Source organism: Eubalaena glacialis, chromosome 11, assembly GCF_028564815.1.
Source record: "Eubalaena glacialis isolate mEubGla1 chromosome 11, mEubGla1.1.hap2.+ XY, whole genome shotgun sequence".
Lineage (NCBI taxonomy): Eukaryota > Metazoa > Chordata > Mammalia > Artiodactyla > Balaenidae > Eubalaena > Eubalaena glacialis.
The window spans coordinates 72,277,092-72,296,511 of record NC_083726.1 but is presented as its reverse complement, the minus strand read 5'-3'; the positions used below and the strand labels follow the sequence as shown (position 1 = coordinate 72,296,511).

At 40.8% G+C, this 19,420-nt stretch overlaps 2 protein-coding genes across 4 annotated transcripts in view; one reads left to right on the top strand and one right to left on the bottom strand.

Annotated features, from left to right (window-relative positions):
* Positions 1 to 3,742, bottom strand: part of YAF2 (YY1 associated factor 2) — a 64,796-nt gene extending 61,054 nt beyond the window's left edge. The window contains exons 1-3 of one of the 3 annotated variants that reach the window (XR_009702519.1): positions 3,579 to 3,742; positions 3,011 to 3,136; positions 1,047 to 1,424 (exon numbers count right to left, since the gene is read on the bottom strand). Coding sequence is in view for 2 of the 3 variants with exons in the window: in XM_061204987.1 (XP_061060970.1) it covers positions 3,011 to 3,136; positions 3,579 to 3,604 (152 nt within the window). In the remaining variant the exon portion in view is untranslated. The remainder of the gene's footprint in view (positions 1 to 1,046; positions 1,425 to 3,010; positions 3,137 to 3,578) is intronic. The other 2 variants (XM_061204987.1, XM_061204988.1) reach the window with 2 other exon arrangements.
* Positions 3,603 to 19,420, top strand: part of LOC133101707 (cytochrome c oxidase assembly factor 8-like) — a 48,368-nt gene continuing 32,550 nt past the window's right edge. Inside the window, 2 exon segments of the mRNA XM_061206670.1 lie at positions 3,603 to 3,650; positions 3,818 to 4,223. Coding sequence (XP_061062653.1) covers positions 3,603 to 3,650; positions 3,818 to 4,223 — 454 coding nt within the window.

The following is a 19,420-nucleotide window of genomic DNA, read 5'->3' as shown; positions in this document are numbered from 1 at the left end:
GAAGGAAATTGTGTAGTACCTTTGAAAATAACTGTCACCGTAACTTTTTCATATTTTTCCTGTCAGTTTGACATTTATCATTGATTCTTTCACAAAAGCACAATGTAGAAAACTTCCAGTTTTGAACTATCTAGTTATTTAGATTCTAGATTTTAAAAAAGATTAGTCAAATTTAAACTAATTAAGGCCAGCAAGTACAAAATTAAAATTCAATCTGAGAAATGGCATATACTTAAAGAATATAATTTATCAATTTAGGAATTGAAGCTACTTCAAATCACATTTCATTTTGAAATACTGCTATGAATATAACCTCATTTCATTCCATACAGTTATTCTGCAGAAGAACATGACCTACCAGGGACATTGCCAAAGGAAAAGGTCATCTGTTGCAATACAAAGGATTTGAATTAGATATCCTTTAAACAAAAAAGACTGTCAGAAAGACTTTAAAGGGAGGTCATGGACTCCATCTTCTCTGGAGGTTTAAAAAGAAAAGATTTTTCAAACTTCTGGGATTGGCTTAGACTTGGCCTCACATTTGGTGACTAAGACAAAATCAGTTCAAAGGTGAGTCTGACCCGAGGGATTCGAGTCCTGTTTGTCAGTCACACAAACAAGTAATTAGCAAACTGCACCCCTCTGCTCTGCAGCTATCCAGTCCCTGCTTTAGTAGTTGCCAACCTTATTCTTGAAATTACCCTAACTGCTAATTAACATGTCCGTCGTAGAGAATTATGTCTTCCAACTACTGAAACTTTTGCTTCTCGAGTGTTATGTAGCCCTTTAATCCTGTTTTTCTAACATTACCAGAGAGACAAATATTTTGTGGTGCAATCAATATCTGCCCTATTAACAGTGCCCTGTTCCATTGTTCTACCCAAACATGGATTCCACTCTGAATTTCAGAAACAGTGGGAGAAAAATAACAGGTAACAGAGAAATTAGAGCTCTTAGGTTTAACTTAGGGCCAAAATCAAAAGAGAAGAGACAAATTCAGAGAGAGGAAGGAAGAAGCTGAGAGGGTCGTAGTGTAGAACACTTACTTTTAGGAACAGAGTGTCCCTTAGACTTCTGGTGAGTTGCCCAGAGCCTCTTCAGTTTCAATCCAAATGACAATGCTTCTCTGAGTCCTTCTCAAGTAATGTTTCCACCACTAAAAATTGGATCTATAAGAGCTCAGATGTACTGGTAAGAAATGTCAGGGGCCCCCATGTGGGCCTCAAGCCTCTTTTAAACTAGGCCCACTTCTCTGTCCTGGGCCAACTCCCCTGTGCACTATATTCCTTCTTCTTCCAGGTGCCAGGTATTCGGCCTGTTTCTTCTCTTCTGAGCTGCCACCACCTACTCTATTTCTCAGGGTTCCTCTAACCCCAAGACTGGCTGTGGAGTAGGACACCAGCTTCCCCCCTTCCTTGCTGTCCCTGCAAATAAACATATAGGCTCTTCTAGTTTCAGTATTTTTCTAATGGCTACAAGAAAATAGAGAGGGAACAACAAAAAGCAACAATATCGCACCAGAGATTAAGATTATAAAAACTGTCTCCACATTAAAGTTCCTGCCTTTTCTGAAAATTGCTTATTGAGCGTTTAAAAAAGTACAAAGTACTAACATAGATATACAAATATAATCTAAACCAAATCCAACCTTATATAGACTTAGAGATACAAAGATACTCTGCTTTTCAAAATACTTAAATCACGGGTCCAAAAATAGTTACCACATTCATTTTAGCAAATGGTACTTCTTTCTTTTTAGCATGTTCTGTTATATTCCCTTGAATTTAGTAGCTGTTTGAAAATTTGCTTTTTAAAAGACATCATAAAAATACTTAATATATTTTATCCAATGTAATGAGAATATACGAAAAGCATATTGTGGTTTACAAAAAGACAGGTATGTCAAAAGCAGCTAGCTTCACTCAGCAGATATTAAAATTTCAAGTTTTTGACAACCATTTATGTGTTCACATTTAAAAATTTAATAAAATGCCATAAATGGTGTTTAAAAATCTGGAATATCTCATTTTTAGGAATCTAACTCCTACTGAATATATTCCTCTAATGTTACTATTGTATAGCCCTTTTAAAAACAACAGTATATCGCATTAGTATACTCGTGATAATCCAGTTTCTAACAGACTTTAATCAAGAATATATGTCATCTAAATATTAGGCCATAAATCACAGTAACTAAGTGCTGGCAGATCAAGAATGCCACAGACTTTGAATTTCCTGAATGATTTTCTTTATCCACTTAATACTCTTAAGTGGTTTTTTAAAAGACTCTTATCATTCTGTAAGCTTAAAATAAAATAGACCGAAAATAAGCAGAGATCATTTTATCCCATTTGTATAGTCTAACAGATTGCCATTTAATCAAACTAAAGATATTCAGATACTTTCAGGAAAAATGTGTCCCTGTGACTGGGCTCACCTCCAACTATTTATTTATACAATATTAGAGAACTTGGGATTAAAAACACTACACAAACCCCTGATCTGACCCTTCCAGACGTCTATATAAAAAAAAAAAAAGGAAGCTTAATCTGTTGTGGATTCTATAATCAGATACTTTTTTGAGGAACGACATTAAATGACATCTTTTGCTCCTAAAGAGGATTTCATGGTTTTTCTTTGATTCCTGCACACTAACACAACAACGCAGCCAACGTTATTACATCCGGACTGTGTGGTGGGGAAGGGGTGGGGGGCGGGGGGGGGCATTACACCCAGCGACACGAATTAAATCGCAGTAGCTAATGCCTCCCTTAAACAATTTATTCTCTCTTGGCAGCAAAACACGTTCCAGCCTCTTCAATTACCCCTCACCGCAAAGCATCGTTTGGGTCGCGATCAATCTGACCCAGTTCCTATAGCTGCCACCACCTCAGGCTCGTCTGCGCCCGCCGGGTCTGCCAGTGTCACGGGTGGGGGCGGCGGCCGCAGGGGCGTCCTCGGCGCCGCGAGCCGGTGGGCGGGCGCCGCGCGGGGCAAGCCCGGGACTCACCGGGTGGAGGTGCCCTTCCGCACATCGCACATCATGCACTTGAAGGCCTCGGCGCTGTTCCGGAAGGTGCAGACGCTACAGTCCCAGTAACCCTCATCCGAGGACGGCTTCGGCTGCCGCTTCGGCCTGCAGGACACAACCCGGACACGACGCGGCGCGGGGTCACCAGCGGGCCGCGCCCGGGCCCGGCGGCCGCCCCCGCCTCGCCCCCCGCCCCAGTCCCGCGACCCCAGCCCTGCAGGCCCCCAGCGCGCCAGGCTCCGGCTCGAAGGGGGAGGGGAGTCAGGAAGGCGGGGGCGCGAGCGCGGCCGCAGCAGCAGCAGCAGCCGCCGCCGCCGTCGCCGCCACCGCCGCTCGGACACCCCAAGCTGCCGCTCCGGCCGCCGCCATCGCGACTCCATTGTGGGGCGGCCGGCGCCGGCCCCTCACGCGGCAGCGCTCGCGCAGCGGCGGCACCGCCCCCGTTTTCGCCCTGCTGCCCGGGCGGCGAGCGAGGCGGCCGCCCGAAACCCGGCGTAAGGGCCCCGCCGCCTGCACAGTCCGGGCCCGGGGGCCCGGGCGCTGTTACCTGGTGGGGCTCTTCTTGTCTCCCATGGCTTGGCTACAAACGCACGCCGAGAGTCGCCGCCGCGGCCGCTCTGTTTGTCAATAAGGAGGATAATAAGCCGGGCGGAAGCGGGCGGGGGAGGAGGGAGGGGGCGGGGAAGGCCGCACCGCCGAGCTCCGGAGCCGCCGCCGGATCCCACGCAGCCTCCAGCTGTCGGGGAAACTCCTGCCTGGGCCACGTGACCCGCGCCCGCCAACCAGCGGCCGCGCCGGAGACTTCAAACGAGGCCAGCGCGGCCCAGCACTCGCGGCGAGTTCGCGGGCGGCGGCGTGGGGGTGGCCGCAGCAGCCTCAGGCGCGGTCACCGCCTCTCCGCCCGGTGCCGCCCGCTTCCTGTCGGCATCCTGGGAGCCCCTCCAGCGAGAGATGCTCTGTCATCCTGCGCGAAGCCTGGTCCAAGGCGGGGGCCGGCGTTCAGAGGTCAGCCCGGCTCCGGAGCAGAGTGCGCGACTGCGGTCTCCAGGTAGAACCGCTTTCCGGGCCTGGGCGGTCCTTGGCGTCTCAGCCCCAGCCCGAAGGATACCCGGGGGCAGGCGGCAGCCACCAGTGAGCGCCATTGCTAGGTGCCTTAAGCCACTTGGTTTTGTGCACACGAATGCTCTACCAAGTAGGGACTGTCGCCCTTAATTTGGAGGAAACGAAACCGAGGCTCGAGAGGTTAGGTGACTTCCTCTATATTACCTAATTAGAAAAGGATAAAGCCAGGAATCTAACCCTGGTTTAATTCCAAATGCGCTCTTCTCGCCTCCCAGGCCTCTACAGTAGCTGCTTTAAAAACAAACAACAAAAAACACTCATAAAACCGTTTTTCTTCTTTGTAAATAACGAGACTGCATGTGCCCTGAACGTTGTTAAGAACACTTTCCTCCCAGGTCTCATTACCTTAGCGTACTGGACGCCCTCGTGTTGTACTGGAGTCTGGCAACCCATCCAACTGGTCTCTGAAGCTCCAGCCCCACCTCCTCAATCTACTCAGTAATTCACAACCAGATTAATAATAAATGCTGGTAACATTATGTCACCACGCTGATCAAGAACTTTGCTAAGGCTCTGAGACTCCCTAGCCTAATTAACTTTGTAAATCTCTTTACACAAATGCATGTTTTAAAGGGCTCAGAGTACTATGCAAATGTTCTCATCAACTAGCCTATCCCTACATTTGAAAGACAAGGAATTTAGGGACCAGGTTAAATGTTTTATTTAATGAACTGGCCAGGATTAGAGCTCAGATACCCTGTCAGTCTTTCACCAAGTCATGCTTTCTTTCTTTTTTTTTTTTAATTGAAATATAGTTGATTTACAGTATTAGTTTCAGGTTACAGCATAGTGATTCAGTATTTTTACAGATTATACTCCATTATAAATATAACAAGATAATGGTTATAATTCCCTGTGCTGTACAATATATCTTTGTTGCTTATCTACTTTATACATAGTAGTTTGTATCTATTAATCCCATACCCCTAATTTGTCTCTCCCTGCTTCCCTCTCGCCTTTGGTAACAAGTTTGTTTTTTATATCTGTGAGTCTGTTTCTATTTTCAAGCCCTGCTTTCTGATTAACCAAATCAGGTTTGCAATCTACAGCCGTTTCGGAACTCATCGCACCATCTGTGTTTTTTGCAAGCATCGCTTCTTAAGACTCAGACCTCAATTCAGAAACCCAGAAACCATGAGGAATATGATTGAGGAAAGCATACAGAGATCTAAGGCCTAGTCTTCAATCTCTCAGTAATGTAATGGTAAATTTAGGTAAGTCACTTCCTTTTTCCCATCTGTAAAATAAAGGAGTTAAAACTATTATCTTGGGGCTTCCCTGGTGGCGCAGTGGTTGAGAATCTGCCTGCCAATGCAGGGGACACGGGTTCGAGTCCTGATCTGGGAAGATCCCACATGCCGCGGAGCAACTGGGCACGTGAGCCACAACTACTGAGCCTGCGCGTCTGGAGCCTGTGCTCCGCAACAAGAGAGGCCGCGACAGTGAGGGGCCCGCGCACCGCGATGAAGAGTGGCCCCCGCTTGCCGCAACTAGAGAAAGCCCACGCACAGAAACGAAGACCCAACACAGCCAAAAATAAATAAATAAATAAATAAATTTTTAAAAAGGCTCCCCCCCTCCGCCACCCCGCCTTAAAAAAACAAAAACAAAAACAAAACTATTATCTCAGTTCAGGTCCAAGTCTAAGGTACTGTGACGTTTTTAAATTCCTCAACTGGATGGATTATCAAGGAGATTAACAAAAATTGGCCTACTTGCAAAAGTGATGGCAACAAAGTATTTTTAAATCAAAAGAAAAGCAAATGGAGCACTCTAAAAATCCCCAACGTGCAAATCACCATTTCGCTAGAATATAACATCCACCATTATAAAGTAAGCTCCACCTCTGAATCATAAATTCAAGAAGGGCAGGAACTTTTATTCATTGTCTTCATCACTGCATCTCCAGCCCCTAGAATAGTCTGACACATAGTAGGCAGTCAGTAAATATTCTCAGAATGAATACATTTACCTGTGTCACAATTCTACAGTGAGGTATTTTTTTCATACCGGGATTTACAGCCTGTTAAGCACATTCTGGGCAGTGGATCATCAATCACTGCTGAAATTTACAACTCTCCAAACTGTACTTTACAACTCTGCAACGTAGTCCCTGTAGAAGAACGAGAAACCCATTTTCTGCGAAGTACCAAGGCATATGCCCTTGCACTGTACCCGCTGCCTCCCATTTATTGGTGCTTATCTTAGAAAAACCTTTTCCTGTACGAGGCTTCCATGGAGACAGAGATACAGGAGCTACTTCTACTTCACCACAAAAATCACACCTTTTTCCTAAAGTGTTTCTTACCTGTCTGGAAGAGTGGCTGGTGGAGAAGAGAAAGATCCTTGTCACTAGATGGTGCAGGTTCTTACCCATTCATGTATCCTTTTAGTACATCACCAGAGTTTAATACTTTAGACATGCAATTCACTAGGGTCACTTGTAAAATGGTACAGTTTAACAATAGTTTTTAACCATTTAACAATAAGTTCTTTAAGTTTTCTAATGCTATACCTTTTAAAAATTAAAATTATCCCTGGATTCCTTAGTGGTCCAGTGGTTAGGACTCCACGCTTCCACTGCAGTGTGCCAAGGTTCGATCCCTTGTTGGGGAACTAAGATTCCTCAAGCCACATGGCACAGCCAAAAAAAAAAAAAAAAAAAAATCCGTGGGCCATCAATATAATAATATTAATTTCCATTCTGTTATGCTTCCGAGAATGGTAGAGACTGGAGAAGTTACTGAAACGGTGCATGGGCTCCTGCACACAGGATTCTGTTCTCTGTGGAGGTGGATAAAAAAGATTGAGTGCACCTGTCTTATATCAAGAAACTGACCTTGGATCCCAGAGACCCCAGGCTGTTCTGATTAGTCCTGAGTTTATATCAACAAGGCAAGCATAACAACAGCAATAAAAACTATGTATTAAAGTTTTGTATATAGTTATTAGGCAACAGGAGCTATTACCTGAAATGAGAAGTACCATCTTGTTTATCAACTGGAATTTGAGGGAAAAAATGGTATAAATGAGGCAGAAATAAGCTACAAACCTTCCCTGAAAGAACTCAAAATGAAGTGTAACAATAGCAAGCTACAATTGTAAAACCAATCACATTTTAAAAGGTTGATTGGTTTTTGTTTAGTCACTTGGTGTTTTGCTTTGTTTTTACAAAATGGAGATACCTTTATTGATTTTTGTTGGTCATAAAAATTATATGTTACCAGTTTTATTAGCTTCTGGGATGCCAAAACAGAATACCACAGACTGGGTGGCTTAAGCAACAGCAATTTATTTTCTCACAATTCTGGAAGCTGGAAGTCCAAGATCAAGGTGTCAGCAGGGTTGGTTTCTTCTGAGGGCTCTCTTCTTGGCTTGCAGATGGCCGCCTTCTCTCTGTTTCTTCATCTGGTCTTTCTGTATGTGTGTCCTAACCTCATTTTCTTATAAGGACACCAGTCATATTGGAGTAGGGCCTAACCTAAGGACCTCATTTTATCTTAATTACCTCTTTGAAGACGCTGTCTCCAAATACAGTCACATTCTGGGGTACTAGGGGTTAGTACTTCAACATGAATTGGGTGGGGGGACAGAAATCACCCCATTACACCAGTGAAAAAGTTCAGCAAAGATTTTTTTAAATTAACATATCCAGCACATTCTTGTAACACTACTGATACAGATTCACAGTCCTCATCTGAAACCATTAAAGGCTGGATATGTTTCATAAGTAACACATTTGGGATTTTTCAAAAGGCAGTATGGTCCAAAACTGTGTAATTACCTAACACTCCACGTGGGTTCTGAAACAGTGACGTATAATCAAATGCATTAATGTTTCTGCAAAACATATAAATATTCACACTAAGTGGAAAAATAAAGTCTATAAGTTACTTCACATCAGTTCTACTCAGGTTTTACTGCTAAATTATTACAGATCAGGCAAAATGTGAAAATGCTTTCAATTTTCAGTGCTTTTAGATTACAGAATTATGGACAAAGGATTGTGGATCTGTAAGAATTTGAGGATGAATTCAGATTGAAAAGGTGACCCAAAATTTCATTCCTAAATGCTCCGTGGTCCTGCCTTGATTTGGTTGCTGAAATTTGCATTAACTTTTCCTTTGGACATTGAACTACTAAGAGGTGCTCTCAGGAATATTCTGGGTTGAAGACATGTACTTCCTACCCTCACAGTGTACCAGATACCCAATTTTCCCTTTGTAATCAGGATCAATCTCTCCATCCAAAAAAAGCTGGTCTGCTGGCTCAGTAGCATGAGGAGCACTAAATGCCCAACTGGCAGTTTCATCTTCCAATCCAGTAGAAGAACCATGTTGTGGCCCCTTTTGGAAGCATTCTTAACCCAGGAATCAAGATCTCCAGATCAGTAGTTTGATGTTAGGAGGATGGAAAGCAAAAATTTTGCAATCAGGTTTTTACGTATAATAGTGAGAAGAGCCACTCCCACTTTCATCTTTTTATTCCCGTGTTTAGTCTGGCTATGGGAGAGACAGCACCACACACTGGGCTCTGATTCAAAGCATATATTGCATTTTAAGATGTAAGATGTGGATTATGTAAGATGTGAAACCACATTCTTTCTGGATGTTGTCTTTAAACTGACTGAATCTTGAGTAATCCACTCCACAGTTCTATCCGGCCAGGCCCTTAATCAGAAGCAGTGTTGTACAGAATAGAATGAAAATGAATAAGGCATTTTGTGAGTCCATGGATGGTGGTGCCAGCGGAAGCATTATAGGCAGGGAGGGCAAATCTATATCATATATATATATATATTCCAGTGAAAAGATCTCTGTCCTCTTGCATGAGGGAAGTAGTCCAATATAATTAACCAATCAGCAGGTAGCTGGTTTGTCCTTCCAATGAAGGGTGTCAAATAGAAGACCCAGTGTTGGTCTGTGCTGTTGATTAGTTAGGCACTCAGCAGTGACAATGTAACAAGGCTACAAGGTCAGCCTTGGTGAGCAGATAATATTGCTGAGCCCATGCAGAGCCTCAATTTCAGCCACATGGCCACTTTGCGCATGGGTCCATTGAGAAAGCACTAGGGTGGCTGGGGACAGTGGCTTACAGACATCACGAGAGCATCATTTTGTCCACCTGATTATTGAAAGCCTCCTTTTCAAGTGATGCCCTTTGGTAAGTATTTGCATGGAACATAAATATCTTCATATACCCTGTGCCTGTTCTGAGAGGTCTATCCATATACCTCTTCCCCAGACCTTCTTGTATCAATTTTCCAACCTTGTCCTCTCCAAGTCCCTGACAGTCCAATCCAAATGTTAGCAAGTGCTCACAAATCCCTGAAGATCCATACTTCTGATCATGTTTCAGTCCAGACAAGGTGGACAGTCCAATGTGTTGCTCTCGATTATGCTCGTTAAGAGAATTTCCCTCCACTACTGCCCTCCAGGGCCACCTCTCCATTGGAACTGTAATGATACAACCATCCAGCTTGATGCCAGTATATCATGAAGAACCATTTGTAAACCAGTCCTGGGTTTTTCACCTTCTTCCTCAATAAACCAGTTATAAGAAACTCCCATAAGGCTGTAAATATAGATTGAAGGAGAAGAAGAGTCACTGTTGAAGGACTCTTCATGCAATTACTTGTGTCTTCCATCTTTGCTCAAATCCAATATCTTATATACAATTTCCACTTGATGATAGACTGCTGCCAAGCACACTCAGCCTTATCATTTGGTGGTCCAAATAGCACTCATTTCATAAAAGGAAGCTCAGTTATTATGGTCACTTGATGTCCCATGGCTAGGCATGCAGTCTCTACCCAGGGCTAAATAGCAAGACTGGAGCTCTTCCTAAAAAGGAGAATAATTATCTAAAAAGGGAACATGGATTTTCTCCAAAGCCCTAGTGGTCTGCACTGTGATTTCCCTTTGGTGCAAAGGATATCTGCTTACTACATAAGAGTGAATATTTTATATGTACAGCTATTTGAGTATTAAATATCACCATTCTTATAGATTTTTTTTCTTGTTAAAAATTTTTCTTGGGGACTTCTCTGGCAGTCCAGTGGTTAGGACTCCGCACTTCCATTGCAGGGGGCATGGGTTAGATCCCTGGCCAGGGAACCAAGATCCTGCAAGCTGCACAGCGCAGCCAAAAAAAAAAAAAAATCTTTTTGTTAAAAATGTTTTCTTTGAACTTACGGTTACCGAAGGGAAGGATGGGGGGAAGGGATAGTTAGGGAGTCTAGAATCGACATGTACAGATTGCTATATTTAAAATGGATAACCAACAAGAACCTACTGTACAGCACAGGGAACTCTGCTCAATGTTATGTGGCAGCCTGGATGGGAGGGGAGTTTGGGGGAGAATTGGATACATGTATATGTATGGCCGAGTCACTTTGCCGTGCACCTGAAACTATCACAACATTGTTAATCGGCTATGCTCCAATATAAAATAAAAAGTTTTTAAAAATGTGTTCTTTAATCTGCTGGTCTTCAGTATTTTGTTTTGGTTTCTATTCTCATTATTTTATGTTCATTTTTCCTTATGTTTTCCTTCTTTTGTTTTACAGATACTGCCTTTTCAATTGTTCTTTTCCAAGTTTTTCTCTTTTATTTTAGTTTTCTATTTGACACACTTTCTTCTCCTTAGGTTTCCTATTCTTTCCCAACTCCACTTTTATCTCTGTATTTTCTTATTAATTCTGTTTCATTTCTATTAGTTCTTATTAGCTCCATTTTAAGTTTTTAACACATGCCCCTGGGATAAGTTTTTTATATTTATCCTCATAGATCTTACAGAAATTCAATGGCAAAATTCACAGTCTATGAGAATATTTAATGTAGTATGGTGGGATTAGCTGTTGAGACGGTCATAAGTTTGATATTCCTAGCAGTCAGAGGGTTCAAAACTGAAATAGTCTTTGTTAACTGCAGTCATACTGCATCACTAACTCTGTTGGGTGCCCTCACACATCTGCATCTTTAATATGAGAGGAGTGCAAGGAAAGCAACTCCATGTGCATATCCTATAACCAAGTAAGTTAATGGTGTTGTATTTATTATAAAAAGGAGCATGTTAATAGACTCCACAGTTGTAAAGATTTCATCCTCAATCATATGTTAAGTAATTTGATAGACTTCCAATACAAAATATAAATACTATAGCTACACTTAGAACCCCTAGTAAAGTCAAATATATTTTAAACATTTTTATATTAACATGTTTGACCCAGAAAAGTCTACTGTAACATCTGAAAATTTTATTAAGCGCCCCAAATCTTTCTGCCAATAGCACAAACACAACTGCAATGTCAAATTTCTCACTAGTGAAAGTAATATTTCCCTGAGACATAATCTTGGAGACAGATGTTTAAGGAGAAACTTCAATCTGTTGTCATATATCTTCATATGAAAGTGATTGAACTAGCATCAGTTTTTGCAGTAATATAAATAAAACTCCAGCAATTCCTACAAGGATTTCTTGCAGCAAACACATTGCCATTTAAACAGTACATTTCATTAGTATATTCTCAAAACAAAAGTATATCAGTAATATACTTAAGTAACATATTTTACATGTTATTTATTGCTTCACATTTCTCAGATTAAATATATTTTTAATTTTAATGTGAATAAATTTTGACAAGAAGCAAAACAAAACTGTTTGCTTAACCAGTGGTTAAGGGCATTATCCGTAGGCAGTTTGCTTGAATTCAAATTCTGGCTCTGAAACTTACTAGCTGTGTTACCTTGGGCAAATTACCTAACCTGTCCCTCAGCTTTCACCTCGATGAAATGGAGGTAATAATATTAGGTATTTATAGGATTATTATGCAGGTTAAACAAGTCAATATATGTAAAGCCCTTAGAAAGGAGGCTATTTTTCTGAGGTAACAACAGAATGGCTAGAGCCAGACTAACCGTTGCTAATCGCAGCTCTACAATTTACTACTGCCTGGTTAACATTGGACTAGTTATTTAACCTTTTTATACCTCAGTTTCCTCATCTATAAAATGGGAATGATACTAATACTTGCCTCGTAGAATTATGGTGGGTTGATATACATAAAGTACTATGGTTAGTACACAGTAAACTGTATATAAACATTTCTTTTTACCAGCAGCTGAATGCCAGTGAGGGTTGAAAGCCCTAAAAACTTAGTGGAACTTTTAGGCAGCCCATCCTCCCTGGACCCACTGATACTCCTATGTGGTAGCCAGGCCAAACACAGGGATTTCTTCTGTTCAGGGTTCCCTGTGCACTTCAGACAACTACAAGTTTACAGATAATAAAAATTATTTATCTTTTAGATTAAAACAACAAGGAGAGAGGTATATAATCAGCAGAAGGTTGTAACATATTTGAGCTGGCTCTGGTTTTCCTACTCTGGAACTGTTTTTTTTTTTTTTTTTTAATATTTACAATGTTTATTTTTCTTCATATGTCATGACAGACTGATATTGGCCATGTCTGAATAAGGATTTGATTAAGACCAATAACTGTGTTTAAAAAATTGTCCTTTGATTTTTGACAACAGCTGCTCATGCTTTGGTTAAACCTTTTTTTTTTTTTTTTTAACATCTTTATTGAAGTATGATTGCTTTAAAATGGTGTGTTAGCTTCTGCTTTATAACAAAGTGAATCAGTTATACATATACATATGTTCCCATATCTCTTCCCTCTTGCATCTCCCTCCCTCCCACCCTCCCTATCCCACCCCTCTAGGTGGTCACAAAGCACCGAGCTGATCTCCCTGTGCTATGCGGCTGCTTCCCACTAGCTATCTATTTTACATTTGGTAGTGTATATATGTCCATGCCACTCTCTCACCCTGTCACATCTCACCCCTCCCCCTCCCCATGTCCTCAAGTCCATTCTCTAGTAGGTCTGTGTCTTTATTCCCATCTTGCCACTAGGTTCTTCATGACCTTTTTTTTTTTTTCCTTAGATTCCATATATATGTGTTAGCATACTGTATTTCTTTTTCTCTTTCTGACTTACTTCACTCTGTATGACAGACTCTAACTCCATCCACCTCATTACAAACACCTCCATTTCATTTCTTTTTATGGCTGAGTAATATTCCATTGTATATATGTGCCACATCTTCTTTATCCATTCATCCGATGATGGACACCTAGGTTGCTTCCATGTCCTGGCTATTGTAAACAGAGCTGCAATGAATATTTTGGTACATGACTCTTTCTCAATTACGGTTTTCTCAGGGTATATGCCCAGTAGTGGGATTGCTGTGTCGTATGGTAGTTCTATTTTTAGTTTTTTAAGGAACCGCCATACTGTTCTCCATAGTGGCTGTATCAATTTACATTCCCACCAACAGTGCAAGAGTGTTCCCTTTTCTCCACACCCTCTCCAGCATTTATTGTTTCTAGAATTTTTGATGATGGCCATTCTGACCGGTGTGAGATGATACCTCATTGTAGTTTTGATTTGCATTTCTCTAATGATTAATGATGTTGAGCATTCTTTCATGTGTCTGTTGGCAATCTGTATATCTTCTTTGGAGAAATGTCTATTTAGGTCTTCTGCCCATTTTTGGATTGGGTTGTTTGTTTTTTTGTTATTGAGCTGTATGAGCTGCTTGTAAATCTTGGAGATTAATCCTTTGTCAGTTGCTTCATTTGCAAATATTTTCTCCCATTCTGAGGGTTGTCTTTTGGTCTTGTTTATGGTTTCCTTTGCTGTGCAAAAGCTTTTAAGTTTCATTAGGTCCCATTTGTTTATTTGTGTTTTTATTTCCATTTCTCTAGGACCTGGGTCAAAAAGGATCTTGCTGTGATTTATGTCATAGAGTGTTCTGCCGATGTTTTCCTCTGAGAGTTTGATAGTGTCTGGCCTTACACTTAGGTCTTTAATCCATTTTGAGTTTATTTTTGTGTATGGTGTCAGGGAGTGTTCTAATTTCATACTTTTACATGTACCTGTCCAATTTTCCCAGCACCACTTATTGAAGAGGCTGTCTTTTCTCCACTGTATATGCTTGCCTCCTTTATCAAAGATAAGGTGACCATATGTGCATGGGCTTATCTCTGGGCTTTCTATCCTGTTCCATTGATCTATATTTCTGTTTTTGTGCCAGTACCAAACTGTCTTGATTACTGTAGTTTTGTAATATAGTCTGAAGTCAGGGAGCCTGATTCCTCCAGCTCCATTTTTCGTTCTCAAGATTGCTTTGGCTATTCGGGGTCTTTTGTGTTTCCATACAAATTGTGAAATTTTTTGTTCTAGTTCTGTGAAAAATGCCAGTGGTAGTTTGATAGGGATTGCATTGAATCTGTAGATTGCTTTGGGTAGCAGAGTCATTTTCACAATGTTGATTCTTCCAATCCAAGAACATGGTATATCTCTCCATCTATTTGTATCATCTTTAATTTCTTTCATCAGTGTCCTATAATTTTCTGCATACAGGTCTTTTGTCTCCTTAGGTAGGTTTATTCCTAGATATTTTATTCTTTTTGTTGCAATGGTAAACGGGAGTGTTTTCTTAATTTCACTTTCAGATTTTTCATCATTAGTATACAGGAATGCAAGAGATTTCTGTGCATTAATTTTGTATCCTGCTACTTTACCAAATTCATTGATTAGCTCTAGGAGTTTTCTGGTAGCATCTTTAGGATTCTCTATGTATAGTATCATGTCATCTGCAAACAGTGACAGCTTTACTTCTTCTTTTCCGATTTGGATTCCTTTTATTTCTTTTTCTTCTCTGATTGCTGTGGCTAACACTTCCAAAACTATGTTGAATAATAGTGGTGAGAGTGGGCAACCTTGTCTTGTTCCTGATCTTAGTGGAAATGGTTTCAGTTTTTCACCATTGAGGACAATGTTGGCTGTGGGTTTGTCATATACGGCCTTTATTATGTTGAGGAAAGTTCCCTCTATGCCTACTTTCTGCAGGACTTTTATCATAAATGGGTGTTGAATTTTGTCAAAAGCTTTCTCTGCATCTATTAAGATGATCATATGGTTTTTCTCCTTCAATTTGTTAATATGATGTATCACGTTGATTGATTTGCATATATTGAAGAATCCTTGCATTCCTGGAATAAACCCCACTTGATCATGGTGTATAATCCTTTTAATGTGCTGTTGGATTCTGTTTGCTAGTATTTTGTTGAGGATTTTTGCATCTATGTTCATCAGTGATATTGGCCTGTAGTTTTCTTTCTTTGTGACATCTTTGTCTGGTTTTGGTATCAGGGTGATGGTGGCCTCGTAGAATGAGTTGGGGAGTGTTCCTCCCTCTGCAATATTTTGGAAGAGTTTGAGAAGGATAGGTGTTAGCTCTTCTCTAAATGTTTGATAGAATTCGCCTGTGAAGCCATCTGGAAGATTTTTAATCACAGTTTCAATTTCAGTGCTTGTGATTGGTCTGTTCATATTTTCTATTTCTTCCTGGTTCAGTCTTGGCAGGTTGTGCATTTCTAAGAATCTGTCCATTTCTTCCAGGTTGTCCATTTTATTGGCATAGAGTTGCTTGTAGTAATCTCTCATGATCGTTTGTATTTCTGCAGTGTCAGTGGTTACTTCTCCTTTTTCATTTCTATTAATTTGAGTCTTCTCCCTTTTTCTCTTGATGAGTCTGGCTAATGGTTTATCAATTTTGTTTATCTTCTCAAAGAACCAGCTTTTAGTTTCATTGATTTTTGCTATTGTTTCCTTCATTTCTTTTTCATTTATTTCTGATCTGATCTTTATGATTTCTTTCCTTCTGCTAGCTTTGGGGTTTTTTTGTTCTTCTTTCTCTAATTGCTTTAGGTGCAAGGTTAGGTTGTTTATTCGAGATGTTTCCTGTTTCTTGATGTAGGCTTGTATTGCTATAAACTTCCCTCTTAGAACTGCTTTTGCTGCATCCCATAGGTTTTGGATCGTCGTGTCTCCATTGTCATTTGTTTCTAGGTATTTTTTGATTTCCCCTTTGATTTCTTCAGTGATCACTTCGTTATTAAGTAGTGTATTGTGTAGCCTCCATGTGTTTGTATTTTTTACAGATCTTTTCCTGTAATTGATATCTAGTCTCATAGCGTTGTGGTCAGAAAAGATACTTGATACGATTTCAATTTTTTTAAATTTACCAAGGCTTGATTTGTGACCCAAGATATGATCTATCCTGGAGAATGTTCCATGAGCACTTGAGAAAAATGTGTATTCTGTTGTTTTTGGGTGGAATGTCCTATAAATATCAAGTAAGTCCATCTTGTTTAATGTATCATTTAAAGCTTGTGTTTCCTTATTTATTTTCATTTTGGATGATCTGTCCATTGGTGAAAGTGGGGTGTTAAAGTCCCCTACTATGATTGTGTTACTGTCGATTTCCCCTTTTATGGCTGTTAGTATTTGCCTTATGTATTGAGGTGCTCCTATGTTGGGTGCATAAATATTTACAATTGTTATACCTTCCTCTTGGATCGATCCCTTGATCATTATATAGTGTCCTTCTTTGTCTCTTGTAATAGTCTTTATTTTAAAGTCTATTTTGTCTGATATGAGAATTGCTACTCCAGCTTTCTTTTGATTTCCATTTGCATGGAATATCTTTTTCCATCCCCTCACTTTCAGTCTGTATGTGTCTCTAGGTCTGAAGTGGGTCTCTTGTAGACAGCATATATATGGGTCTTGTTTTTGTATCCATTCAGCCAGTCTGTGTCTTTTGGTGGGAGCATTTAATCCATTTACATTTAAGGTAATTATCGATACGTATGTTCCTATTCCCATTTTCTTAAATGTTTTGGGTTTGTTATTGTAGGTGTTTTCCTTCTCTTGTGTTTCTTGCCTAGAGAAGTTCCTTTAGCATTTGTTGTAAAGCTGGTTTGGTGGTGCTGAACTCTCTCAGCTTTTGCTTGTCTGTAAAGGTTTTAATTTCTCCATCAAATCTGAATGAGATCCTTGCTGGGTAGAGTAATCTTGGTTGTAGGTTTTTCTCCTTCATCACTTTAAGTATATCCTGCCACTCCCTTCTGGCTTGCAGAGTTTCTGCTGAAAGATCAGCTGTTAACCTTATGGGGATGCCCTTGTGTGTTATTTGTTGTTTTTCCCTTGCTGCTTTTAATATGTTTTCTTTATATTTAATTTTGGATAGTTTGATTAATATGTGCCTTGGTGTGTTTCTCCTTGGATTTATCCTGTATGGGACTCTCTGTGCTTCCAGGACTTCATTAACTATTTCCTTTCCCATATTAGGGAAGTTTTCAACTATGATCTCTTCAAATATTTTCTCAGTCCCTTTCTTTTTCTCTTCTTTTTCTGGGACCCCTATAATTCGAATGTTGGTGCGTTTAATGTTGTCCCAGAGGTCTCTGAGACTGTCCTCAGTTCTTTTCATTCTTTTTTCTTTATTCTGGTCTGCAGTAGTTATTTCCACCATTTTATCTTCCAGGTCACTTATCCGTTCTTCTGCCTCAGTTATTCTGCTATTGATCCCATCTAGAGTATTTTTAATTTCATTTATTGTGCTTTTCATCGTTGCTTGGTTCCTCTTTAGTTCTTCTACGTCCTTGTTAAATGTTTCTTGCATTTTGTCTATTCTATTTCCAAGATTTTGGATCATCCTTACTATCATTATTCTGAATTCTTTTTCAGGTAGACTACCTATTTCCTCTTCATTTGTTAGGTCTGGTGTGTTTTGACCCTGCTCCTTCATCTGCTGTGTGTTTTTCTGTCTTCTCATTTTGCTTATCTTACTGTGTTTGGGGTCTCCTTTTCACAGGCTGCAGGTTCGTAGTTCCCGTTGTTTTTGGTATCTGTCCCCAGTGGCTAAGGTTGGTTCAGTGGGTTGTGTAGGTTTCCTGGTGGAGGGAACTAGTGCCTGTGTTCTGGTGGATGAGGCTGGATGTTGTCTTTCTGGTGGGTTTGTCCACGGCTGGTGGTGTGTTTTGGGGTGTCTGTGGCCTTATTATGATTTTAGGCAGCCTCTCTGTTAATGGATGGGGCTGTGTTCCTCTCTTGCTAGTTGTTTGGCATAGGGTGTCCAGCACTGTAGCTTGCTGGTCATTGAGTGAAGCTGGGTGTTGATGTTGAGATGGAGATCTGTGAGAGATTTTCGCCGTTTGGTATTACGTGGAGCTGGGAGGTCTCTTGTGGACCAGTGGCCTGAAGTTGGCTCTCCCACCTCAGAGGCACAGCCCTGATGCCTGGCTGGAGCACCAAGAGCCTTTCATCCACACGGCTCCACAAGTGATCAAAATTAGTATTACCAATGAGGGGCAGATGTACATGGGGTGCCTCCAGATGCAATGGCCTAAGTAAATGCTAGTTGGTATCATATATCACAATGTATCAGTCCATGCATGTGTTTGTGCTCAGTGGTTGACTTTCTTTACATGGAACTCAGGGATCCAGGCTCCTTCCATCTTGTGGTTCTGAAGATCTCGGATATTCTAATTCAGCCTGAAGTGGAATCAAAGTTCTCGGCCTGGACCCCCGGAGGCACCAGAGGCGATCAGGAGTCGTGCAACTGTGGCTTCACCGCCAGGGCCCTCTAGGATGAGAAACAAGATGGCGGCTGCCCGGGGCCTCCGCTCGTTACCGCGAGAAGCCTGGAACTGTTTTTAATCTAGTTTTTTGGTATCTAAATATATGTCAAATGATTTATCATTAAGCTTCTCTGGTCCTCAATTTTCTTACTTGTAAAATGAGAGGATTGTACTAAAAAATCTCTCATGTCCCTTCCAGGTATAAAATTCTAAAATTCTAGCATTCTATCCACATAGTGTGGTCTGAGAGAGAGATGGAATCTCAGTTGCTGTTTGAATCAAGTCCATAGCTCAAATACCACTCACTGTTGGTAGCAGCTGCCTAAACTGTAGGTCTCTACAAATCCTATAATTTCTTGTTATTATGGAGAAAAAGTACCACAGTTAATTGGAATGTTTATAATGTAAGTATTTCCATGACTAAATTGCTATAAAACTCCTGAACTACTTTGGAATAACAGAATTTTATAGGTTTGAAAGTTTCTAAAATCCTTAAAAATCCAACCTAAGTTTTAAGTTTAAATGAGGAGATATACATATATATGCACACACATATATATTCTTCACACAGTTAATACACTTTACAAACTCTAGATGTGATTTTTTTAAAATAATTTTATTTATTTATTTTTGGCTGTGTTGGGTCTTCATTGCTGTGTCGGCTTTCTCTAGTTGCGGCGAGCGGAGGCTGCTCTTCGTTGCGGTGCGTGGGCTTCTCATTGTGGTGGCTTCTCTTGTTGTGGAGCATGGGCTCTAGGTGCACGGGCTTCAGTAG